The following is a 27,511-nucleotide window of genomic DNA, read 5'->3' on the forward strand; positions in this document are numbered from 1 at the left end:
GCCAAGATTTGGCATGACTACATTTATTCTTCAACACAGCCTAAAGTCTCTCAGGCAAGCGTTCTTGTATTTTATGTCATGTTTCTTTTCTTTTCTTCACTGGTGATGTGCTTGGCATCATTGTCATGCTGAAAAACGAAGCCATTGCCAGTCAAATGGTATTGCATGGTGGATCAAAATCTGATGGTACTTTTCCGATTCTATAATTCCATCAATTTTAACATCTCCACCACTGCCTGAGATAGAGCCCCAAACCACAACAGAGCCTCCGTCGTGTCTTAGAGATGGCTGCAGACACTCTGTTCTTGTGTAATTTGGCATCCCTCAGCCTTTTCTCCCCGTTTTCCTTCCTTAAAAATGGCTTCTTGACAGCCACCCTTCCACTGAGACCATTTCTGCTGAGTCTTCAATGAACAGTAGATGGATCAGCTGAAGGACCAGATGCATCTCTCAGGGCCTGTGTCAGGCATTTGCTGGATTTGTTTTTCAATTTTTTAAGAACATGACTTTCAGATACTGTTAATCTGTAGTAGATGTATGCAGTATGTAGTATGCAGAATTACAAGAAACATGAACTTGTGCTGCCAGAACAGCCCTGACCCAGGAAAGCATGGACTCCATAAGACAAATGATTCTGGGTTTATTTGTATTCATACCACAGAAACTGCCCTGAAAACTCAACATTTGTGTTTTCTGCCACTACTTCTTTTGCCCTCCATTTCTCCAGTCTCCTCAAATTTTTTAAGAACACACTTCACACCATGCTTTAAATCATCTTGTTGGTGTAATAATATTATTTTATACTGATCAAACTCTTTTTATCTTTGACAATTTTTACAGAGTCAGGAAAAAAAGTTTTTTTTATGTTACTCTGAAGATGGTCAGGTACTAGGACTCAACTGAAAATGAGTGAAAAAGCAGTCAATGTCCAAATAAAACCTTCAAAAGACTTTCAGAACATTTAGAGAACTATTGCTAAAAGCAACACCTCCTAAACAAATGAGAGTGGCTCAAGACTTTTGCACAGTATTGTATTTTTACATTACGTATTTGCGTAAAGAGTACAAGGAGAGGTCACATTTTTCATAACTGAATAAATCATCTATTTAAGTTTCTCCTGGTTGTACTTAACTTTTAAGGCAACAGTCTTATTGGAAGCTTTCAAGGCAACAAAACGAAATTCAAGCCATATTTATGCTTTTATGCCAACGCATAAAAAAGACAGGAACGTTAAGTTGTAATGACTTAAAATCAAACCATCCGTGTTCATGAGCAGGCTGGAGATATTTCTGACAACACATTTGGTGGAGTTCACTCATGCACTGTTGACTTGAAGATGCTGGAGGGGGCAAAATGCTCTGCGGATGACTTGCCCTGTTTGTCCAAGCTGTGTCTGTTCGCATTTATCCCCGGGAAGCACACTAGGGAAGAAGCTCTGAGCATGCCTCCACCCCCGCTTGAACATCCATACCGGTACTTAAACTAACCCAGTTCTTCAATAACAGGAAAAGTGCGTGCAAAGATGTTTCAAAATCGAATGTATGAAGAAAACACATGAAAATAGGACATTGAGTCTTGTGTCACCAATTTCTGCAATTTAGCCAAACTGTGATGATAAGTACAGGGTGGCTTTTGTTGAGATAAAGCGATGCGATGGCTCTGATGTTTTCCTGTCTAGATGACTGTTTGGATGACCTAGAAGTATCATATCAGGAAGCTTCAAATTATCTGCAAAGAGCTGCAACAAGTCAGACAGCTAGACTTCATTTAAAACTACTTCAGCTCTCTGTCCTTCCATAGTTATATATCATTCTTTTTGCTATAGCTTAGCATAAAGTGGGGAATTACAGCGAAACAGCTCAGCTTTTTCCAAAGGTAACAAAATGCTAAGCATCCCACTATACTGTACAAAAGCGCATAATTTCTTCATATTTTGCTAGGAAAATGGGAAATAGATACAAACACAAATGGAAATAGAGTATAGTCATTTCCTGGGAGGACGACTCTAAGTTGCACCCACTCAAAAAACAAAAACAAGAATAGCACAGAGAACAATCCCACCCCAACCTCCATAAAGTTATTTCTCATTGTTACACATTGTGAGCTTTTAGAGGTGCTGATTAGGCAAATTTCAATACTGTTGCACAGAGCCAGGCAATCCATTTACATAATTTACACTCTACTATGCTAGGCTAGCACACCACCATCACAGTGTTGATATTTCCCAATGTGTATTTTTTTCTTTTTGCATATAAAAGAAGTATATTATGAATAAATGGGCCAAACAACAGACATTAGTTTGCAAACATTAAAGTGGAATAAGACGAAAGCTGAAAGCGAGGGACAAAGGGCAAAAAAAAATAATACAGCATATGAAATGCAGAAGAGACAGTGCAGTGACACTGAAAATCCTTCCAGCACAGTGAGTTCATCGCATATTCAAAAGGACATATTCAATTTGCTGTTTCAAAATAACTTCATAAAAGGAACACAAAGGAACAATGTTCACGTTTGAATCTCTTTCTACATCTGACTCACTTTTTTCTTTCAGACGCTGCACGCTGAGCTTTGAGCTGCCAGTCTTATTTTGATAAAACACACAGCCGATTGTGGGCAAATCTTCAATAAAGCCTCCTGGAGAAGGAATGAGTGAAAGAAAAGAAGAAAAAATCAAAACCAGACTTTTCAATATCAGAAAACACAAATATAAGACTTCACAGATCGATATCGGGAAGACATTTTTCAGCATTCTTAATTCAGATCACAAATAAAGACGTTAGATTAATCAGTGCAGGGCTCCTTCTTCTTGACCTCTCAATGGTCAGTCCACATGAACTGAACTGGCAGCTACAGGAAAAAACATCCTCCATGTCTAGGCCACAAATGCACAATGTGGTAGTTTTATGAAAGGGACAGGGCTGGCAGAAGAAGAAGAGGGCGAGAGAGGATGAAGAAGATCAACAGAGGGAGAAAAGCAAGAAAATCAGAAAAGACAAATTTCTCACCAGATGCATCCTAAACAGAGTAGCAGAACTCATTTCTTGCTTCTGTTTCCGTCCCATTTTACTTTCCCATCAATCAAGCTCTTTTGGAAAACTTTAGACTGACTTCGGTTAAAAAGGAGGTGAAACCGAGCTGTCGCATTCCTGCAAAATTGATCGAGTCTTTTATAGCTGCATGTGCTGACCAGTGCTGACCAGTATATCTGTGTTGTCCAGAAACCTAGACTACAAAGCTACAGTAGCTGTGATCTATAATATACCCCATTTTATTGTCTGTTTTGCTCTACATGGAACCATAATTTACACATCGTGTTCAATGCAACTTGAAACTAGCAAATGAAAGCACAACATAATTAGAGAAACATGAACAGTGGGTGCATTTTTTCATAAACTTCAAGACAATTAGAAAGAAGAGGAGTCGCCCCCTGCTGGACAACGAATGCACGTTTATGCCACTTCCACTTTGGCCTTACTTTTCAGATCTGGAAGCCTTGTCTGTTCACCTGCTGTAATATAAATTAATACAAATATCTAGTCATCACATGACAGCAACTTTTTGCATTTACGCATGTAGACATGGTCAAGACAACATACTGAAATTCAAACCGAGCATCAGACTGGAGAGGAAAGGTGATTTAAGTGAATATAAACGTGGCATGGTTGTGTGTGCCAGACAGGCTGCTCTGAGTGTTTCAGAAACTACTGATCTACTGGGAGTTTCCAACACAACCATCTCTCAGGTTTACAGAGGATGCTTCAAGAAAGAGAAAATATCCATTTAGCGACACTTGATGTCCTGTTGATGCAGGATCAGAGGACAATAGCCAGACTTCTTCAAGCTGATAGGACAGCAACAGTAACTCAAAAAAACACTTGTTACAACCAAGGTAAGAAGAGCGTCCCTGAATACACGACATAATGAGCTACAGCAGCAGAAGACTACACCAAATATCACTGATGTTACCACAGAAGAGGAAGCTGAGACTCTGATGAGTCTTGATTTCTGCTGTGACATTCAGATGGTGGGGTCAGAACTTCATCCTGCCTCGTATCAATATTTTCCTGGCAAATTTTTGGTCCCTCTTGGTCCAATATCCTCCATATTGTTGCTGAACACGGTCATCTCTTTATGATCACAGAGTAGCCATCTTCTCCAGGCTGTTTCCAGCAGGATAACATGTCATGTCAGTTCACATCATCTCAAACTGGTTTCTTGAATGTGACAGTCAGTTCCCTGTACTTAAATGGCTTCCACACTTACCAGATCCAGTCCAACAGAGCACCTTTAGGATGTGGTGGAACAGGAGTTTTACATCAAAGATATTTAGCTAAGAAATCTGCAGCACCTTCATGATGCTGTCGTGTTGATATGGACAAAAATCTCAGAGGAATGTTTCCAGCACCCTGTTGAATTACAGCAGTTCTGAAGGCAAAACGAGTCCAACCCAGTACTATCAAGGTGTATTTAATAAAATGCCCTATGAGTGTATATTCTCATTTTCCAAAAAGCAAGCTACACGTGACATGGGCGAAGGTGGTGGTCATATTGCCATGACAACAAGAAGCAACAGCCAGGCGTGATTAGTGATTAGTGAATGGTCAAATAATTGTAAAATATAGGAACCCAGGGTTTGAACATATTTTATATCTGTATTTTGAACATCGTCCCATTTAAAAACAAAAACAAATGCAGTACTATGAATGTTTTCCAGGTGAGAGTGTTTAAAAATTTCCAGCATTTAAACTATATCACGTATTCTTTCTTGTTTATGACTGCTGCCTTTCACCACACCATGAGGTTTGGCTGCTTTGAAGAACTACAGACTTTGACATGGTTGGACAGGGCATCATTTGTCCTCATTCTAGTCTAGTATACCAAACTATTTTTACCATAAAGACTGGAAAAAAACAAACAAACCCTCAAACAAAACACCAGCAGTTTTCTAGTAATTCCCCAACCAAGGTACAGATCACCAAGCTGATGTGTTAAGTAGTGAGCATTATTGGTTCATTGAGCACATTTTGTTACCTTTGGAGAGAGCTTCCAAATTCACACAGCTTTTATGAAAAGTTCAGCTATTTGGTTGCTGTAGCTTAATATTTTTAGAATAGCAATGGACAATATTAATCTTCTCATGGAACATTTGGCAACAATGAATTTCCAAAAATGTGGAACTATTCTTGTAAGTTCGATTTGCAGAATTTTTGGCATTTGTCTGGGACAGAGTGGCTAGAAAAAGGATGAAAAAGATGAGTTATTTCTTACTGCAGACACAAGACACCAACAGAACATAAAATAAGGTATTCATGAAGCTAGCAGGAGCAGAAGAGAGGGGATAAGATCAAGTAATCAGCACAAATCTCACCAGCAGGACCACCTGAGTCTGAAGAGACAAGAAACAGCCAATCAGCAGCGATTGCTGTGGTCGATGTCCTCAAAGAGTCCTCTCCTCTCGTAACACAAAGCTACTGTCTGGCAGAGGTCCTCACATGAATACTGAGACACGCATAGACAGGTACAGATGGAGGATGAAAAACTGTGTTTGCATGAGGGAGGGGTAGCTAAACAATAGAGCTAAATATGACAAATGCACTCAGCAGCAGCTGATGTTGTCCTCCCAGGTTACCATAGGTTGCTGAGGTTGCTCGTGGTCATTCACTCCTGCTTGGGTGGATGAAGCTGAAAGAGGATGGATGACAAAAGACAAAGAAAAGTGGGTAAAAGCATACATGTGTATGTCTGCCTGGGTGTGTGTGCAGAAAAAGCACAGCTAATCGCTTATTTTGGCAAGTCCTGAGCAATGGCAGACTGTGAGAGGAAAGTGTAGGAAACGTCTCGCAGATACACACCCTCACACACCAACCTTGAATATTTGTGGGTTTTTTTTAAAGAAAAAACATTCTGGCCTGTGTGTCTAAAGGAGAACATTGCCCAAATGTTCCAGAGCCGAGCTCCAAACTTTGCAGGAGGAGAATGTGAAGAATGCTCTGACTCTTCTCTTCATAATGTGCAGAAATTGGACATGATAGAATCTGAGTATCAGGTTAGATTAGCTTAGAAGGTCATCCTGACCTGCACTGTTTAACCCCTTTTTATGAACATTGTCAGCAGCAGCTGTGCAAACTCACATATGTGTGCAGAAGGTTATCTGATGAAATGGCTAATTACTGGAAGGGGTAGCCAAATGTTACTGGAAATGGCCTTGATTGTATGTGTGTGTGTGTTTACCTTCAGAACACCATTCTTCCTGTGAAGTCTGATCACGGCTAGTAGGGTCAGGTACTTGATTTTGGACGTCACTGCCTTCCATATTTTCATCTTCAGTCCTCCTCTCTTCTCTCAGATTGTTCCGTGTATTCCTGAGAGTGTCAGAGCAAAACAATACCAGTGTTTACTTGAGATATGGGTTTGCCAATTTCATGCACGTCAAGCTCCTGATAGACAAGACATGGGTCAGTGATCCTATTGGATGAAGATTTGTCACAGAGGCCGATATCTGTGAGGATGTTTGTTGTTAGATTTGATTCAAACCAGAGCTGTTACTGCTCTCGATCTCTGTGGTGAAGCATTTGAGTACTCTGTGTGCTCCTTCTGTGTGTGTGTGTGTCTGTGTGTGCGTTTGTGCGTGCGCTGCTTTAGTGGATGAGTTAAAACTGACATAATGACTTCAACATATGCAAGATTTCAACTTCACAACTTTACAAGCTAATAAGTGCCGGCAGAGCATTTTTATTGTGATAAGCAGTTGACATTAGTGGTAAAATGAGGCTAAAGATACTTTAAAAGTTAATTGGTACCATCTGTGACGCAGTTACATACATGAAAAACTGCTATATTGTGAAGTTACGATGTTTACACTTGCTGTGTCAGATATAAAAGATGAATTCTCAAAGTTACAATAACTGAGTGACAATTTAGGGAGCCAGTGTTTGATTTATGGCTGCACAGTAAAAATGCCCTAAAGAGTTGTTTTGAATTCGGTTGTTCAAAGGATGGTGCCTTATGTCAGTAGTTGTCACTTCTGTACATGTTTATAATCATTGCTGAGGTGGGAACTACATTTTAAAAATCCAGCTCTATTAATTAGGGCTATAAAGGTTTAGTCAGCTAGGATGACTCGAATGGAAGAAAACTGTTTCCTAGGTCTCAGTCTGTGCAGCTATATGCATAGTATGACCTGCACTGTGGTTGAATGAGGTATGGTGTGTTACATTACTTCCTCGTTGAGCTTGCTGGGCTGGAATAATGGAAAAATCCTGGTCATACTGCTGGGTTAAAACCTGGTAAGCAAACATGTAAGCTGCTTTGTGAACCTGCCCTTACAACCAGAGTATGCTAAAGGACACTTGCGTGTTGTCTAGTGCTCTGTGGGTTGCTGATTAAACCACCCACAGAATTTGAAGCCAAAGTGGCAGCAGCAGAGAGTGGTGAAGTGCCATCCATATAAAGAGTATAACTGACAAGAAGCTGCTTGAATGAGTGCTAAAACTCAGAACTGAGTTATTATTTTCCACTTCAAGTTCTGTTGTATCAAAGTTAATGGGATTTTATTATTATTATTATTATTATTATTATTATTATTATTATTAATTTCTCTGTCTGAAATAAGGTCTGTCTTTAATAAAAATGTAGGAGATTTTCCAATTTTGTTCTATAATATAAAATCTATAAAAACAAAACAAACACAATTTTAAATCTTTTACACTTCCCAAACCTGTAGTTTGCTAAAAAAGAAAAAAAAGAAAAAAAAAGAAGTGGCTAAATGAGGTTATGGATGTTATTAGGCCTATTAAACATCATCACAGTCATTGACTATATATAAAAGATGGCCTCATGGTAAGTTATTACTTAATGTTATAGTAGCAAGCTGCTACAAAAATTTCACAATGCACATACGCAAATAATTATTAGTAATTACTGCTATAATGAGCATTTCCTCTGTCACCGTGTTGGTTTTCTACACGTGATTAGAAAGGGCGGGTGTAACTGTGGAACTCCACGCTCATTGGCCCTGGTATATGTGTCTGTGCATGCTTTGTAAACACAGTACCATTTTCTCGCTTGTCAATCACAACGATTGACAGGCAAGAAGCTAGTACTGTGTTTACAAAGCAAGTTTTTTTGGTTTTGTTTTGTTTTTTTATTCAATGTGACCCAAAATTAGTGACCTTTCTAGAAAATTGTCCAAAATAGTCCATTTTCCCATTGATTCTGTTTTTTGCAACCACATCTAATAGTTGGTCTTCAGACAGACCTGGAAGTTACATCCAGGTTTTATATTGTCGGTGGTCACTACTTATCACTAAAAGTGGCCTCACTCCTAACCCCCCCACCCCCACCCCTTGGATCTTATGAAGGTGGAAAAAAAGGCTGTGAGCTTGTTTGTTTCTACTATTGGAGCAACTGCAAGTTTTACTGCATCCAAGATTTTTTATCTCCAGATGTGCTTATTTATAGCCTAAAATTGGTGATAATTCATAAAGATGATCTTGTTGTAAATGTCACAAACTTCACATAAAGCTTATTCTAAATTTAAAAACCTACAAAAAAGTCTCCTTTTTTATATGAAACAATGACTAATGAAAAAAACATCATCCCTGCAGCACTCTATTTACACTTTGGCTCTGTCACTCTCTTCCTCACACAGACATTAAATGTACACTCTCCATAAGTTAAACAATACTGTTGTCATGATTTTGCTCCTCGTGAGGTTTATGCAGACATTTATTTATATTTCTAAGCATGTGCTGACTCTGTCTTTAACTTTAACTGTGCTTTTTCCATCCCCTGAAATTAAATTATTCCTGACAGCTCTCTCCTTCATGGTCCATGTTACCCAGCATGTGACAGAAATACAGAGAGCAAAGATGTGAGCCAAGCCAGAGTTTACGACCTTTAACCAAAATGAAGTTTTTATTAAAGACTCAAATGTTTGTGGAACAGTGAGGGAAGTTTATTTTGGAGAACATGTTCAATCATGACGTACATTTCTTACATTTCATACTTATATTAGATTTGGTACAAACCCTGCACTGTTGATATTATCACTTATTGGACTTGTCTTCTGTTTGATACTGGCAGCTTTAATTTGCCACTCTTCTAGTTGTTGATACTCTTGAATGATCTAATCTCAAAAGACTGCCATGTTTGCAAGCCTCATCTTGAAACTTGGCATGTATAATAAAAATTGTGCTTCAAATTATTATGTGTGCAATCACTTTTAGCATTTATTGCCTCTAATGAACAAGGAGTGACGTTTTGGCTCAATTTTATTTTCTCTCTACTGACCTCTTACCCTGTGTGTATTAAACACATTTCTGTCAAGACCACTAGTCACAATAAAAATGTTATTTCCATCTACAGCTGTTTATATCTGGATGTACGGCCCTCTGCTGGGACCTTCCACCATACCATGCACAAGCATGGAAAGATGCAGAAATGAGCAGGGGCATGGGAATGCACGGTAGACCTGACATTGATTAAGTTGGATACAGCATGAACAGCATGAAATGGAGGAGGTGGGTTGCAAGGCAGATTGCAGAGGATGCAAGCCAAAATAACTCAAATAGCAGATCCAGAACCATCATCCAAAAATGCTCTCTGTAATTCTTTATGTGTTTTTTTTTTAATAATTAATGAAGACACAAGCCAGTTTACCTACCTATGATAAGTTCCTGGGTCAGCGATATTCCACGTCACCTCTTGCCCAAAAAACCCCACATGATTGCCGTCCTCTGTCCATAGTCCAGCAGAACCATCAACTGATGCTGTCAGGACAAACAGTCTGTCAAACACTTCAAGGACTTCCACACATATCAAAGCCCTTTTGTGAGCCCTCCAAGATTGCAGCAGCAGTGGAGGTTGTTCACAAGTTGCCTGTATGAAGAAAAATATGTCAAGTATATGGGGATATGAGGTGCAGTGCACCAGGTGCAATCTTATTCCCAGCACACCTCAGGTTGGATGTCCACTGCAAAGGAAGAAATGTCCCAAATCTGAAGTGAGCCTGTTGTGTCACCTGAGACCAGAAAGGTGTTTTTAGACTGATCTGAGTTCAGGCTAAGCACACGCTCACCTGGCTGCTCTGGAGCGTAGAAATGACCTGGAGGGAAAAAACACAGAAAAAATAGACTTGTGCTCATAAACTCATCCAAGCATAAAGTACTAAGTACAATCTAAAAGAAATTTTCTTGTAACAATAGGCTTGGATATATCTTTATAGGCAGTTAAAAAGTCTGCTGGTTCACTCAAAAGTGCATGCAAGCAAATCTATTTATATTCTGCTTTTGTACCATTTTCAAGAATTCTTTCTTCACTTCAATAACAAAAGTACTTCTGAGACAAACTGCAAACTCTTCAACAGATTTTAGTTGTCACCTGCATTCCTCTTATGTCATGATTTCAAATCCCCCTCTCTGCTGGAAGCATGCACAGACACATAGATACATATATAAATCTATACAGACATACAGTTCACTCAAATGCACTCATGCAAGCCTGTACCCATATGCAGTGGTTACAGTGCATGAATCCCACACCACTAAACACAGATGGGATCTGGAAAGAGACATAGTTGTGGGCTGCCAGGAATGGTACCGGCTGGCAGCCAAGTCGACAGTTCAGCCTAACTGTCACTGCTTGCAAGGGCTGTTTGTAAATCCTTCTTATGGGAGGAGGAGAATTAGAAGTGACGGATGATTAAGAGTTTTTATCTTAGATTAATGTTTTCTACTGCAGCATCTTTTTTTTTTAAAGGACCTCACATCAATCTCTTCTTTAAGCTTTTTCTTGTGCATCCCACTCACCATAACTGTGATTGTCATCAGTGATGCTCCAAAAGCACAGCCAACCACCCTGGGATGACACTAGGACACCCTTGTTTCTTAATTGTTTCCTGCCAGCTCGATGCTGAAGGAACAAGATGCTATCCACGGGGAGAGCTGACCTGGACGCACACAAGCAGAAAGAAAACCACAATCATGAATATGTCACTATCAGCTAAGGATGCAAGATACTTGACTTCATTTATTCATCATTTAATTAACTGTCAGGAAAATTTATGAGAAATTAGTTTGATTATGTCTTCGTTACTTTAATTACTTATTCTTTTATACCTTTATCATTCATGCATGATGATAAAAGGAATACCTTTTTTGAGTTCTGACATTTTACATCTATTTGATATTTCAATAATAATCTGCATGTTATTTAAACATTTGTTAATCTAAGCTTTTATTGTGTGTTATCGTCAATAAAGACTGCAGAGAGCCAAAGATAAATAATTTTTTACCACGCCAGCAACAAAATTTGATCTGGGATACAAGAAACACGATGTAAATTAGTAGATAAATCATTAGTAAACTGATCCATGCTGATTTGTTTTGTGTCAAAACCTGCAAGTCATACACATCAAGTTTAATAGTAAACCCTCACTGACTGCAAGACAGCACTCGGAGCTGCATCTCCTTACCGTGCCTGCGTCCCTCTCTGCAGGTGGAGCATCGGTCCTTGTGTCTCCATGCTCCAGATCACTACCTCTCCATCATAACTGGCTGTAGCAACAACGCTCAGAGCGGAGCACTGACACACAGCCAAGATGTCTGATTTGTGGACACCGCTGGACTTCCAGGACATGTCTGCTCTCACCTTCAAGTCCTTCAGTGCACGAGTAAAAGAAAAATAAAGCACAGCTTAGTGCACAAGCATTTTGGTTGAAATGATGATAACTATATACCTATATACCTCATTTATAAACACAGTTTATAAATGAGGTGAAATAACCTGTCTCTTCTGTAGAAGCTCTACTTACTTCCCCAGGTTGCTCATAAAAAAGTGTACCATGTTGCAGTAGACTTTTTTAAACAAATTATGGCTGTGTGAAGAATTTGAACTTACCAGGGGCGTATATAACGTATGCATATATATAAGTGCAATTTACTGATTTGTGATTGCCCCTCTAGGTTTTGGAAATGAAAAAAATATATAACGAAACAGACAAGCTAAGTTCTGCTTAAGCGAGGGACTTTACAGTGAGAAACATTATGTAACTGGGCAGAGGAAAGGAAAAAAGCAGCATTAAGAATCTGCTGCAGAAGCATAAATACTCAGTGCTACTACTGTTCGCTTTAACAGATGACTCCAGCCACAGAGCAGATGGCAGCTGAAGGTTGAAAGGTAAAATGTAACACAAGAATTTGAAGCTTGAGAATAATGTGCAAATGCAGACTGTTCTATATTTATACACTGAGACCTGTGCAGCAGCATGCATAGCTGTAGGTGGATGTGGGTTTGTATTTATGCGCTGAAAAGACTTTAGAGACTTTCTTCACTACTGACAGGAAAACACAAGACTTCTGAATTATTATACTGAATATGATGGGACAAGTTAGTGTTACTATTGGAGGAAATATTTTCTGAGCCTAATTTGGACCACAGTCTTCTTAAGGCCAAGTTGTTGTTGGCATTCTTAAAAAAAACACTTAAATGTTTTCTGAGTCTGTACTAGATTAGTCACTATGGTGACAGCTGTTTGTGTAGGACTCATCACGCTGCTTTAAACATCTGGGAAAGAACTTGTAGCAAGAAAAAAAAATATGTCAAGGCTAAAACTCTGTGAGACTAATTTTATAGCATCTTAATATATCTGAGCTTCTTGGGTGGACTGCATTACCCAGAATCCCCTGTCAATCAAAAGTTTATGTAATGCATTTAATACTTTGTTATGTTGTTCTTTCTTGACCCACAGCTAATGAATTTTTTTCACTGCCTTTCCAATCTGAGAACCAGCAGCTACTGTCAGATGACTAAGAGTGTGGAGATGAAGGTCAGTGTTACAAATGCAGGTAAATTTAAAAAGCAAATATAAAAGTTAATCATTATCAAGTTACAGCAAAATAGTTCTGAGAACACATTTTAGCGTGTCTTTTGCTGCCTATGGAGGTTCTCAGTCATCCAGATCACAGTAGTTTTGAGAGCTTGAAAAGCCCTCACGTGCTTCAACTATTTTTCTTTTGTCCCTAGCTGGCGGTCGGCAGGGAAGGTCGTCCACCAAGCCAATACGTCGCTGTGGGTGCCGCAGGGTTCTCATCTTTGTCAGCGATGCACTTCCAAGACTTGCGATCTGGCCTTGACCTTTTCTTGCTTGAGGATTAGACGTCATTGTTGAAGATCGTCTTCAGTTTGCTTGATCCAAGTCTTCTTGGGAGCGTCATGCTTGATTCCCTAGTGTGTGGCCAAACCATTGCAGTCGTCGCTTCTGGATCAGCTCTTCCATCTAGGGCTGATGGTGACATTGACTACGCATTGTGCTGTTGCTGAGACGGTCACGGGGGGACACCCGGATAATCTGATGCAAACAGCGCACGTGGAAGACCTCAAGCTTGTTGAGGTCATGCTTGAGGATGACCCAGGTCTCGGATCCATAGAGAAGAATGGGCAATACTAGTGCGCGGTACAGTTGAATTTTGGTGATGAGGGTGACGTTTGTCTTACGTGCTTCATCTACCACACCTTACCTATGTTTCTATATATTCATACAAGCAGCATAAGATATAGGACATTCTGCCTTCTTCTTTCAAACTCTCAGTGCTTGTTGTTCTTTACAGGACTGTTTATCTGCACCTAACCAATGCCTGATCAAATCTGATTGGTCAATACTGCAAGCCACAACAGAAAAGTTCCAGTAGCTCACATTCTGCTGTTTGCCTACAAATTCAGCGTGTTCCTGTGACGATTAGACATTACTGCTTTTGGAAAACTTACAGTTATCCCTGTCAAAACCACAGGCCAGCTGGTTTCTTGCTGTGTTGAATATACACGTTACATATAAGTTACGTTGAATATAATAATTTTAGGTGCATTTGTGAATGCTTGTCTCTCTTTGCCGTTTGCCTTGTGATTGATTGGTGACCTGTCCAAGGTGTACCTGGCCTCTCTCATCCTATGACACCTGAGATAGGCTCTTTGACCCTGAAACAGTAAAGAAAATGGATGGATGGATGGATGGATGGGTGTTGACTGTATAAATGGCATCCATGGAGCTTTTTTTTAGATAAAAGACAGAGCCGAAAAGGATAGTAAAACCCAGAGTACCAAGTCAATCTTAATTTTAGGATATTTTAGGATGGAAAGATAAACTATAATCCTCCCTGAAAATACGTTTTCTTTCTTCTCTGCAAAACTAGAGCGGGAAGAAAAACATTGTTTTCCAGCCTGGTGTTCAGTAACCCTTAAAACTGTATTTATGTGTGGATTATAACTTTAACGCACCCTTGATTTTACCTTGTCTCCTGCAATGCTGTACTGAGTGATGCACTGGTTCCACCCCACAGCCAGTAAATGGTTGTCATGGAGGCAGGTCAACCCAGTGACTTCAGAGTTGGTGACGGGCTCCAGCTTGTGTAAGTTTAGGCCATTTAGTAGATTCCACACCTGCTTGGGGAGTGGCCAACACTCTGATTTAAGTATTTTACACATTGATGCATTACAGCCAAATTTCTTTCTCTATATAATAATAAGTAATAAGATGTATTGAACCTTAATAGTGCCATTACGAGCTCCTGTGATTAGTCTTCTGTGAGAGGAGTCCAGTGCCATAGAGGAGAGCACCTCTTCTCCATGAGCATTTAAAATGTAAAGCCGCCTCCTTCCTGTCTCTACATCCCACAGAAAGACTGATGAGTCAGCATGTCCAGTCACCACCTGCCTCAGGGTGGGGTTGTACAAGGCGCAGGAGAGGTATGGACCCTGTTTAAATTCTGTCCTGAATTCCTCATCAGTCAACCAACCACCTCCTCCTCTTCTCTTTTCTGACAGATTGAGCACTGCCAGGTAATCTTTGCAGGCCACCACTAAATGAGGTTGCATCTCATCAGGAAGAGGAGGGCTAAGCAACAGGAAGGGGAAATTTCCATGTTCTGGAATGCGACCTGGTTGCAGACAGGGAAACTGCAGACGGAGAACTTTCAAACACTGATGGGTAGAAATGTCCCAAACTCTCAGTTCCTGGCAAAAGAAGACAAATGCATCATCATTAATTCGAACATAAACAAGCTCTACTAGCATATATTCACATAAAATATACAATTATATATGCATTTATGGTAAATCCTAATTCACTCACAGCATCTCTAGAGTAGCTGAAGATCTGCCCGACATGTTGGTAAATTGCAACATCTAGTACCGTGGTGTGGTGACCCGGCAGTGTAGCCACAGGACTTGAAGTCACATATTGTGACCACAGTCTGACTTTTCGGTCAGAGCCTCCTGTAACCATCAACTGTAGGGACGCGTTGTAGTCGAAACACTTGGCTCCCTGACATGAGGCAAAAGCATTAATATCGTATAGTATACAGAAGATGGTGTTTTATGCAGGTGAAAATATAAATGAAGTGGTGGTAAATGCTTCTTTCCTTTCAAAGATACATGACTGAGATTTTTGTTTTACAATGTTCAGACAGTTATTTGGAGAGTAAACCTTGGGTTTCAAAAAAACAAACAAAAAACAAACAAACCCATTGTGAGTGACAGGAAGCATCACCACCCAGTTTTACTCCTTTCACAGCAGCCGGTGACACTGTCTGTTTCTGCATACTGCTGTGTTTGCTCTTCTAGATAAAACTGGCCAGTTATAACAGCATTTACTACACTGTAACACTGTCGCACTAGGACATTTAATACTATATAAAACTCTTTCTCTCTTAAACAGAGTTTATTTTCACATGTCAACCTGCCCTCGTAGGTCTGTGTCACCCAGTCCCCAGTGCTGTGACACACAGGTCTGACTGACATTGATCCAGATCAGAAGTGGATAACTATGAAAATCACAACAAAGTCTAAAAGCCACAACATGAGAAGTTGATTTGAAGTCAGTGATGTTACCAGATCTTATAAATAAAACAATTCAACTAAAATGTAGAAGGCAAAGGGGAGGATAAGAACACATTTGATTTAATTTCTTCAGGTAAAATAAATGTATTCAAAATAAAACAGGTAATGTTAATGAGCTTATGTCCTGACATCAACGGAGTTGACCCTGGCTTGGCTCACTCTAGCATGTAGAGGCCACATTAAAATGAAAGCTATAGCAACTGTTTTCACTGCAGATGACATATTACATGTTCAGTACTACAATAATTATGAAATATTATAAATAAATAATGCTCACAAAAGTGGTCCAACCTGGTGCTGGAAAAATGTATTTTTGAAGTGGCCAATGAGTGTATTATCAATCAAACTGACCTTGTTACCTTGTTAATTACCTGGTTAAATTTCCAAATGTAAGGCTCCTGCTTCAATGACACATTCATAAAGACCACAGATGTGGTGTTACTTTCTGACGATGTCATGATGACATTGGCACTGGGTTCAAACATTACTCTGGTAATTGGTTCCTGGTGGATGCTGGGGATGTGTTGATAGGACACCATGTCGCTGTGTTCACCAAGATCCTGTGAGGAACGAGGGTGAAACAAGAAAAAACAGTGAGTCCAAATGATGTTTAAGGAAAAGTTGTAGTGTAAGCAGCAACACTTCAAAGCTTCTTGCTTCCATGCTTCTGTAACAGAATTCAGTAAATAGAGGAGGGAAAACCTACTTGGAAAAAGATCCTTTGTGGACCTTTGTCTCTCTTTGATGGTTTCTTAAAAAGTCCCTTGGATGAGTTTAGGAACCACATCAGGTGGACTCCTCCTTTTTCATCCCCCAGTAGCAGCAGAGGAGGCTGTTCTAGACTCTTGGAGTGAAAACCCTTTAGATTGAAGTGATGCATTTAGTGCTTTCCAAATGGAGACATCCAGCTAAAACAGTGACATCTCACACAAACAGTTGTCCTACCTGCACATCATACCAGTAACACAGACAGGTTGGCACACTGCGAAACCCTGGGAGCAATTATAGGACAAAGAGTTAACAATATTTCCGGGCTTCACGTGGTTTAGTTGGTTTTTGTTAGGAATAAAAGTACCATATAAGTGAATTTCCTCCAACAAACAGTTTGAAGAAATAGTAACAAAGCGCAAGTCCCTGCAGTCAGTTGCTATGGCAATCTTGTGGACGTTGCCCATGTACACCGCATCGGTGGTCCAACCCCTGAATCTCCTTGTGTTTGCCACTTCCTCTGTTGGGTCTCCAGCAAGCTGGTTTAAATAGAAAAACGTGAGTGAGTGTGCTGTAATTCCACGTGGATATTAAAGTAGCAACATGATGTCACTCACCCCTAAAGTTTTGAGGGTGTGTAGGCTGCTGTTCCAGGCGGTGATCTGACCCCCCTTACTGACGCTAATATAGCGGAGTGGAGGAGGATGGGAAAGAGCAACCACACGAACTGTTGGCTCCCGCTGCAGAGCAATAAGTATGAGACAAGTGTAATCAATTAGAGAAAGGTTACAGGAGGAAAAAAGTAATGGTTGTCGAAAATAACATATAACTCAGGGCAGAAAAATTAAGATGCTTCATCTTTCATCTATTATAGTAATGGAACACTTTATTCATTATAATTTATAGGAGCAGCTGAGTGCACTCTTTTATACTTACATTGGTTAGATTTAACAGACCCTGATGAACCCTAGAGTTATTAAAAAGGTTTGGCAAACTGCCCTGCTTAACTCCTGCAGGGTGAAATCCAAAAGTAGCGAATGATACTATAATAATATATGAGAATATCTTCACAGGCCAGGTGAAAATAATTAAAATAATGAGTTCCAAGGTCTGTTTAGCTTCTTTAGCCATTTAGTGCAGCACAGTTAGCCTGTAACCATTATGGCTGAGGCAAGAAAGTCATCACAAATCATGTGTTTCACTACTGTAACCAGTCAAAATGTCTCAAAGGCTACATTCACACTGCAGGTCTTAAAGCTCAATTCCCATTTTTTGATCAAATCCGATTTTTTTGTCTGCTTGTTCACACTACAAATAAAATGTGACAGCAAACGCGCTCTAGTGTGAACCCACTGTTAGGGTCCCTGGGTCGTTGACCCAGTGTTTTGTGTTTTTGGTTCTTTGATTTTGTTATTTCATTATATTCTAGCTTTGCTTTATGGGTTTTAGGATCATTCTTAGTTTAGGTTCTCTGGGTGGGGTTGGTTAGAGTTTTAGTGTTCTGGTTTTCTGTCTGTGTTCCATAGTTGCTGTCTTCCCTGTCTGCTGTATCCCCACATCCAGTCAGTGTTTGTGTCTGCCCTGGTCCCACGTCTCTGTTCCCTCTGTAGTGCCTGCATGTGAGTCTGTGTTATGTGTTTCCTGTTTTACTTTGAAGGTCTCTGTCTTATCTCAGTGTGTTCAGTTTACGCTTCTTTGGTCTCGTCAGTTCTGATTTGTCCCAGCTGTGTTTCCCTCCTGTTACTCATTCCCTGATTGCTCCCTCTGTGTATTTAAGCCCTGTGTTTCTCTGTGTCTGTGTCGTGATCTACCGTTTATTTTGCTGTGTGTTTTGCCAGTTTATTTTCAGTTTTTCCCAGTTATGTTATGTTTGCGTTCAGCATTAAAGCTGTTTTGGTTTAAGTTTGTCTCCGGAGTCTGCATCTTGGGTCCTATTCCTGTTTGCACACAGCCGTCACCTAACAGAAGATCGCGACCAGAACATGGACCCTGCAGACTCCTTTTTCTCAGAGTTCAACGGCGAGATGGAGCGGCTGGTGAGCCTGCTCGACCGCATCGCCCAGTCCCCGGATTTAAGGACCATGGCAGTGGGGCTGAGCGCGGTGGAGGCCATCATTCGGCATAATCCCCGACTTAGCCAGTTTGCTAAGGACACTGATTTGGGGAACACCATAACTGCCTGGAGAGAGCAAGTCAGGGCTAGTGAGCTTGCTCTCTCCCTCACTACATTTTCCCCACCGCTGCCGCAGGGCAACGCACACTCTGCCTCATCGCCACTGCAGGCTTCCTCCCCTTCCTCACGCCAGCCGGGACCTTGTTCGCCTGTCCGTTCGCCTGCCTTTTTTCTGGCAGCTGTGTGGTCGGAGGATGAGGAGGAGGTCTCCGTTTCTCCACCGGTTCCTGTTCCCTCGTCTAAAAGGAAGCGACGCCACCGTCACTCCTCTCTTCGGTCATCCGTTCAGCCTCACGCCTCGTCAGCTGGAGGACCCGAGGAGCCCGTTCAGCCTCACGCCACGTCAGCTGGAGGGCCCGGGGAGCCCGTTCAGCCTCACGCCACGTCAGCTGGAGGGCCCGGGGAGCCCGTTCAGCCACCTGTCTCCGCTGGAGGGTCCGAGGGGCCCGTTCAGCCACCTGTCTCCGCTGGAGGGTCCGAGGGGCCCGTTCAGCCACCTGTCTCCGCTGGAGGGTCCGAGGGGCCCGTTCAGCCGTCTCTTCCTGCTGGAGGGTCCGAGGAACCGCTTCAGCCGTCTCTTCCTGCTGGAGGGTCCGAGGGGCCCGTTCAGCCACCTGTCTCCGCTGGAGGGTCCGAGGGGCCCGTTCAGCCACCTGTCTCCGCTGGAGGGTCCGAGGAACCGCTTCAGCCACCTGTCTCCGCTGGAGGGTCCGAGGAATCGCTTCAGCCGTCTCTTCCTGCTGGAGGGTCCGAGGGGCCCGTTCAGCCACCCTTCTCCGCTGGAGGGTCCGAGGAACCGCTTCAGCCACCTGTCTCCGCTGGAGGGTCCGAGGAACCGCTTCAGCCACCTGTCTCCGCTGGAGGGTCCGAGGAATCGCTTCAGCCGTCTCTTCCTGCTGGAGGGTCCGAGGGGCCCGTTCAGCCACCTGTCTCCGCTGGAGGGTCCGAGGGGCCCGTTCAGCCACCTGTCTCCGCTGGAGGGTCCGAGGGGCCCGTTCAGCCGTCTCTTCCTGCTGGAGGGTCCGAGGAACCGCTTCAGCCGTCTCTTCCTGCTGGAGGGTCCGAGGGGCCCGTTCAGCCACCTGTCTCCGCTGGAGGGTCCGAGGGGCCCGTTCAGCCACCTGTCTCCGCTGGAGGGTCCGAGGAACCGCTTCAGCCACCTGTCTCCGCTGGAGGGTCCGAGGAATCGCTTCAGCCGTCTCTTCCTGCTGGAGGGTCCGAGGGGCCCGTTCAGCCACCCTTCTCCGCTGGAGGGTCCGAGGAACCGCTTCAGCCACCTGTCTCCGCTGGAGGGTCCGAGGAACCGCTTCAGCCACCTGTCTCCGCTGGAGGGTCCGAGGAATCGCTTCAGCCGTCTCTTCCTGCTGGAGGGTCCGAGGGGCCCGTTCAGCCACCTGTCTCCGCTGGAGGGTCCGAGGAACCGCTTCAGCCACCTGTCTCCGCTGGAGGGTCCGAGGAATCGCTTCAGCCGTCTCTTCCTGCTGGAGGGTCCGAGGGGCCCGTTCAGCCTCCTGTCTCTGCTGGAGGGTCCGAGGGGCCCGTTCAGCCTCCTGTCTCTGCTGGAGGGTCCGAGGGGCCCGTTCAGCCTCCTGTCTCCGCTGGAGGGTCCGAGGAACCGCTTCAGCCGTCTCTTCCTGCTGGAGGATCCGAGGGGCCCGTTCAGCCTCTTGCCTCGTCAGCTGGGGGTCCGGAAGGACCCAGCCAGCACGTCCCAGTGTCTGCTGATGGTTCTGGCGAGGCCGTTCAGCCACCACCGGCTCCACCGCCTGGTCCGGCCTCCGAGTCTGCAGTTCCGTCTGGTCTGGCCTCCAAGTCTGCAGCTCCACCTGGTCCTGCATCTGCAGTTCCGCCTGGTCCGGCCCCCGAGTCTGCAGCTCCGCCTGATCGGACCTCGGCCTCTGCAGCTCCGCCTGATCGGACCTCGGCCTCTGCAGCTCCGCCTGGTCCGGCCTCCAAGTGTTCAGCTTCGTCTGCTCCTGAGGTCTCCATGCTGTCTGTTCCTGCACGTCCTGCACGTCCTGTCCGGCCTGCTCGTCCTGCTCGTCCTGTCCGGCCTGCTCGTCCTGCTCGTCCTGTCCGGCCTGCTCGTCCTGCATGTCCTGTCCGGCCGATGACTGGACGTCATTGCCGTCATGGACGGCCCCCTGAACTACGTCGCTGCCGGTGCCTCCCGCCCGGCCGGCCTCCTGACCTGTTTTCTGGGCTCTTGGGCCGTCAGCCTCCGGGCCGCCCCCCTGAACTGCCCGGGTTTGGACTATTGTGCTGTCAGCCTCCGGGCCGGCCCCCTGAACTTTTTGTGAACTGTTTTTCCTGGCCGCCTGCGCCTGTCGTGAGCCTGTTTTTTGTTCTGTTGCTTTCCGGGCTCCAGTGTTTGAGCCAGAAACAAAAAAAAAGTGCAATGTGTTTCATTTGTTTTGTGCCCTCCGTCCTGTTTTCCCCCACCGCCCACCCTGGTTGGGTTGCTTTTTTTTGTTTTTGGTGTTCTGGTTTGGGCTGTCTGGAAGCCAGCCCTTAAGGGGGGGGTACTGTTAGGGTCCCTGGGTCGTTGACCCAGTGTTTTGTGTTTTTGGTTCTTTGATTTTGTTATTTCATTATATTCTAGCTTTGCTTTATGGGTTTTAGGATCATTCTTAGTTTAGGTTCTCTGGGTGGGGTTGGTTAGAGTTTTAGTGTTCTGGTTTTCTGTCTGTGTTCCATAGTTGCTGTCTTCCCTGTCTGCTGTATCCCCACATCCAGTCAGTGTTTGTGTCTGCCCTGGTCCCACGTCTCTGTTCCCTCTGTAGTGCCTGCATGTGAGTCTGTGTTATGTGTTTCCTGTTTTACTTTGAAGGTCTCTGTCTTATCTCAGTGTGTTCAGTTTACGCTTCTTTGGTCTCGTCAGTTCTGATTTGTCCCAGCTGTGTTTCCCTCCTGTTACTCATTCCCTGATTGCTCCCTCTGTGTATTTAAGCCCTGTGTTTCTCTGTGTCTCGATATACCGTTTATTTTGCTGTGTGTTTTGCCAGTCCACCGGTGTTAGTTTATTTTCAGTTTTTCCCAGTTATGTTATGTTTGCGTTCAGCATTAAAGCTGTTTTGGTTTAAGTTTGTCTCCGGAGTCTGCATCTTGGGTCCTATTCCTGTTTGCACACAGCCGTCACCTAACACCCACAAAGCGGCCCGCATGCGCAAAAGAAGGCGTCACACACAACGTGCTCTGTTTAGACCCAGACCAAACAATATTGTTTGACTGATGGCCCTTAATATAAAGACTTGTTTCAGACTTTACTTTTCCCAATTTTGCTTTAAGTTATAAAGTTATTTTGTTATTTACAAATGGCCTAATAATTATCCTTATTGCGGTTTTAGAGAGGAGCGGTGCTTCAAAGTATAGTTGCAGATTTCTGTCAGAATCTGCAGATTATACAGTACAAATAAAATGTTCACGTTTCTCCAACGTTGTCTTCCCAACAGTTTCACTAACATCTACGTTTGCAATGTCTTCTCCGGCGCTGATAATAACAAGACATCTGTCTTGTGTCGGTGACGTAAAAGACGGATTTAATGCGACATGACCGTTCAAACAGCAGTGGCTTTCTAAAACATCAGATATGTATCAGATTCAGTACCACATACGAAAGTGACCCAGATCACTTTTAAAAATATCGGATTTGTGCTTTTCACACTGTCATACCATGATCGGATATGGGTCGCATAGGGTCAAAAAAGTCAGATTTGATGTACTTTCGCCTGCAGTGTGAACGTAGCCAAAGAGAGCCCCAAGACACAATTTTTGGCCACAGAAGAACTCTTTAAGCTAGGCTAACAAGCTAAATAACCTATAAAAAATATGACCACCTAATACTTTTCTCTGAAGTCAGGTAATAAATTAATACAGTCCAACATTATTATATTCTCTTACCTTTGTTGGTCATCTTCCATGAACAATGGCTCTGTCTTTTTTCATTGCTAACTCTATAGTTGCTAACTTTATCTTTGTGCCATTGTTATTTTTACTAGAGACTGTTAGCTTAGCTGAAATGAAGAAAAAGTTTACACAGTTGTCAAGGGACATAAAACCTTTTTTAAAAAAACAAAACAAAAAAACCCAACAAGCTTTAAATAGACAAAGGCTTTGTAGTGCTGCAGTGTTGATTTTTTTTATTTATATGCGTGATAATCTTTATATTGAAAGTAGTAATTTAATTCATCAAATAAATTTTGCCTAAACTAGTTAAACTAGCTTAAAGTAAGTAAAAGTGACTTGCTGTATTGGATTTTCTTGTAAAGAAGCTTGTATATTCATCTCCTACAAATACACAGCATGCCAAAATATTTTGATACATTTTCTACTTTATTTACATGAAAGTATAAACAACCTATTAGAAAGCATCAAACGTTTAGGAAATAAATATAGCATTAACATTAGAAAAAGTAGCCTATATTAATAATAGTAGTATATTTGGTATCATATCTATTAATGTATATGTGTATGCCGCTTTTAAATTACATTTTCAAAAATAAATCTTTTAAAAAAAATCTTACTTCTAATTAATTGAAAAATGTTTTCAAAAGAGACTTTTATTGAGTGCTTATTGTTTATTGATTTCCATAAATCAATTTCCCATTTGAATTATTTATTGATCATATAAATATTTTTGTAAAAAAAAAATTCTTTTCTTTTAAAATATCTGATAGTGATAGATAATTTGAATGTCTAAATATACAACAACAATTTACAATTTAAGTAAGTTGTCATTGATTTTAATATATTTATACTGTACAAATCATTTATTAATGGTTAATTCCATTTCCTCTGTATTTCTTTTTACTGGGTAGTAAAATATAAATGTTCCATTTTGTAATATACCATTAAACTCTTAAAAAGTGATTACATATTGTTTTAAGTTTTATGTCCTTTTCCAAATACTAACTTGGAGTCACTGACCATTTACTCTCTATAACTGTTTCTCCTTTAGAGATACAAAATACTCTAATCCATTTGAGTTTCTTTTCCCCAAGTTTGTTTAAGTCATATTATAATGTTGTTCATTTTAGTATTTGGATAGCAATTTTGCTTTGAGACAGTTTTTTTTTCTGCTGCACTCAGCTTTTGGGAGGTTTTTGAAACTTGAATTCTCTAAATGTTAATTTTGACTAGGTAGTTGCCTAATTCTGGTAAGTAATTTAAAAAAAACTGTCTAAAAATCAGACCATCTGACCACGATGCACCAGAGTTACCTTGTTATGAGAGCAGTGTCTAATCTGAGGCTGGGCCTCCAGCAGAGCAGCTGTGGGATTGGAGGCCCGCTGTCGCTCAGTGTACTCCAAAAGCAAGTAGGAACACAGCTGCTGCCATTTTATTTGTCCAGTGCAGCTGATATCTACCTAGACATGAAGAATGTAAGAGTCAAGTCAGCAATACACCACTGTTGTCTTTTAATAGGACAGTCACTTCAAACCAGTAATAGACTGACAGGATGCTGTTTTATAAACTTTTTTTTAAATCGTGGATTACAATATAACCCGCATCCAGTTTTGTCAAGACTTATAAAAAAACTTTATTACTTTTTACCTCATAAAAGAATCTCTTGCACCACGTGTCCTCAATATTTGGGCCGATGACAGACTTCAGAACATCCCAAAACTCCTCAAACGGCAATCCACGTTCTTCACTTGTACCTCTATTGCTTCCCTTCAGCTTGTGTTCCTGTGTCTCAAGTCCAGCCTTTGAACAGGTAAAAGCATTTCTCAGAAGCTGTAGGTGCTCTGGGCTCAGTTTCTCTGCAGGACTGACACCGCAGGCCGGATCACTGCAGAAAGCAGCACATCAATGATCAGTGAAACGAAAGAGCAGAAGTAGAATAAAATGTGGAGGACATTGCCAATAAGGCAGCACCCCAGCTTAACTGAGCATAAAAACATGATCATTTCTTAAGCATTAAAGAACTGTTAAGTTCAGTGTCTAACCCCTATTTTATTTTTTATTTCTGATTCTTTATTGAAGCCATTACATCACTGACAGCTAGTAAAAAGCTCACTGCAGAATGAGTGCAGCACTCCCATGTGGTAGTTTTGATATAACACACTTTTTTTTTCAAATAAAGGGAATAAGTAATGAAAGAATATGTAAAGTTAGGGGGATGTGTTTTTAAGAAAAGCGCTCCCTGCCACCAGCACCTCCGGTGTGGGCCTGTTGCTAAGGGAAACTAACAATAAGTCACATGTCTTACCATTGTGAGGTATTTTCCTGGTCCATTGGGGCATGCATGAGTGGTCCTTTACATCATACACATTACTTACAATCAGCAAATGGAACAATAAAATAATTAAGTAATAAAGAAGCTGCTGTCTCTGAGTTTAAACTGTGTGGAGTGGATGGAAGAGAAATGAATGGAGAAATGTGTGAATTTAAGAAGTTATTTGAAAGTTTGATACCAGTGTTCAGCTTCTATTGACTTTTCATGAATTGTTTAAGGTGGAAAAATGGAATGAAGTACAAATAATGAAAGTTAAAATGTTTTTTTTTTTTTTTTTTTTTTTTAGCTTATTAGAAAATATAGGACAGAATCAGATATAAGAATGTGTTAGCAGGCACTACTATCCAGAGGTGACAAAAATCCATATCAATGTGCAAAGTTTATAAAACAGATTTTCTACATAAAGCAATCCCTAATTAAAAATAATATTTTATGTTTGCCAAGACCAAACAAGGGGAAAAAAACTTACCAAAACCTGCTGTGTGGCACCTCTTTCTCATAAAGTGTCCACAAATTTTTTTTGTTTCTAAAAGTATCCATAGTGATAGCCCGATTCTACCTTTATCACAGTCTGAACTCCTCCTTAAACTCTTCTTTTATGGTGAGCATGAAAAAAGAAATGAAGAGAGAAGCCAAGACTTCTGTATAAATGAGTTGAGTCGACTCCGCGATCCTGGCTGTGCCTTGAGCCTAACCATGCACAGCCATTGTTTCTGTCCACTCCTCTCGCTTTTCATGCAGTCCTCAAACAAAGCCTGTTGTCTTCAGACAGGGAAGGAATGTCCACATCCACAGAAGCTATCGGTCGCAAATGTTTGACCACACCGACAAAAGATAGTCAACACATCTCTGAAGAGACTGCCAAGGAGACCTGAGAATTTCCAAAGTCTATTTGGGGCAACAGAGCCACAAACCCCACAGACCTCTGTGGGTTAATCATTTAAAGAAGCAAAGTTATTCACCACCAAGAAAAGGCTGAGCTTTATCAAGAATCTATGTATATGGGATATAGTTTCTACCATAAGTAGGACTGTCCAGAAATCCTAGATATTAAATCAGGAACATCTATATTCAAAATTAAGAGAGGGTAAAAGCGAAAAGTCATGATATGGTGGCATATTTTCAGCTATTCTTACCGTTCTTCAACTGATGTAGTTTAATCATTGCCAGGCAACCAGCAGCAGTTTTCTTCCTTATAATGAGCTATCAAAAGTGCTGTCTTACTATGTTTAATGAATATACTCAAGTCCCAGTGTTTCACAGTCTGCTGAGCAAGTCCTTGAACTTGATCTCCTTTTAGGCTTGCAATGTCATTTAAAGCAACCTTCTTTTATCCATCTGATAAAAGAGTCAATAACAGTCAAGAAGTCAATAATAATGAATAAGCTCAAACTGACCCACTGAGTGTTTTATAATGCACGTAAAAAGTAAAAATAAAAAGGGACAAGTGGAAATGATAACACATATGTTAATAATTATATTATTAAGTACCCCCACTTTGGTTTTGGTGTGTCCAGAATGAATAACCTGCACAGGCAGAAACTGTTAGAGGAAACATTATGTATATGTATTATATATATTTTAAAATATGATATACTGTTAGTAGACATTATTAAAAACTACCCAGAACTACTCATCCATTGTCTCTCACTCATCCTGTCAGGGAGACTGGAGCTTAACACATTCACACCAATTTAAGAATCACCAATTAACCCAACCCCACTAACTGCATACCTGCATAACTACCACCTGGACGCTCCGAAACTTTCAGTTGTACGCCTTGTAGTTCCTTTATCTACAAGGCTTAAACAACAAGATGTTCACACACACACACACACACACACACACACACACACACACACACACACACACACACACACACACACACACACACACACGTAAGATTCTGAAACTAACACAAACATCGACATGGAGAATTAACTACAAACTTGTAAATAGCAATTTAGACCTCAAAAACACAAATATGGTAGTTAAAGCCATAATTTGAAAAAAAAAAAAAAACCCGATGGACTGACCTATGAAAACTACTCACGTATTCACACGTTTGATCCCGATTTTTTTTCAGTTAGGTTAAAATCCATAAATGCATGAAAATTCGTGTCCAATAGACATTTCGTGACTATTTCAGGGACTGCTGAGAGACCAGGTCGTGCATCCGGGTACTGCCACCAGATGGAGCCAACCACGGTTGCAATGATGATCTTGGCTATAAGAGCTGGATTTTTTTATTTTATTTTATTTTTTAAAAGACACTTGCGAAACGTTTTTAAAGATTTATTTTTTAAGTTATTATCCGTTTCTTTTTCAGGAATGTGAATACACTTTTGTAGCCTATGAAACAACTATTTCCCAGTGAACCGTTTTCCAGCTGCGTTTTCTCTTTTCCACTCACACCAACAGAAGGCAGCAATAGTTAAGGCTGTTGCTCAGCATAATTATAGACCCGTGATCCGCCCTTGTTCCTGAATCCTGGAGCTAGA

The 27,511-nt window shown here is 41.6% G+C and overlaps 1 protein-coding gene across 7 annotated transcripts; it reads right to left on the reverse strand.

The window, feature by feature from the left end:
• Positions 1 to 101: 101 nt before the first annotated feature.
• LOC101467727 (cilia- and flagella-associated protein 337) lies at positions 102 to 25,863 on the reverse strand. Of its 7 annotated transcripts, none has more exons than XR_013099811.1 (19): positions 25,480 to 25,863; positions 24,326 to 24,563; positions 23,992 to 24,138; positions 17,217 to 17,339; positions 16,967 to 17,138; positions 16,837 to 16,883; positions 16,598 to 16,750; positions 16,263 to 16,451; positions 15,125 to 15,316; positions 14,539 to 15,006; positions 14,272 to 14,433; positions 11,474 to 11,658; positions 10,809 to 10,948; positions 9,957 to 10,105; positions 9,665 to 9,879; positions 6,232 to 6,362; positions 5,630 to 5,682; positions 3,006 to 5,499; positions 102 to 2,634 (listed from the first exon to the last, which is right to left on the reverse strand). XR_013099811.1 is itself a non-coding variant. In XM_076887329.1 (19 exons), exons 1-18 carry the CDS (start codon positions 25,548 to 25,550, stop codon positions 5,410 to 5,412), a joined length of 2,925 nt encoding a protein of 974 aa, XP_076743444.1. In that variant the 5' UTR covers positions 25,551 to 25,863; the 3' UTR covers positions 102 to 2,634; positions 5,369 to 5,409. The 7 variants fall into 7 exon arrangements, 6 of the variants coding, with proteins under 6 accessions (XP_076743444.1, XP_076743445.1, XP_076743443.1 ...); XM_076887329.1 differs by having other exon boundaries at positions 5,369 to 5,499; XM_076887330.1 differs by having other exon boundaries at positions 102 to 5,499; positions 14,284 to 14,433.
• Between the last annotated feature and the right edge of the window lie 1,648 nt (positions 25,864 to 27,511).

Source organism: Maylandia zebra, linkage group LG8 (assembly GCF_041146795.1).
Source record: "Maylandia zebra isolate NMK-2024a linkage group LG8, Mzebra_GT3a, whole genome shotgun sequence".
Classification (NCBI taxonomy): Eukaryota; Metazoa; Chordata; class Actinopteri; order Cichliformes; family Cichlidae; genus Maylandia; species Maylandia zebra.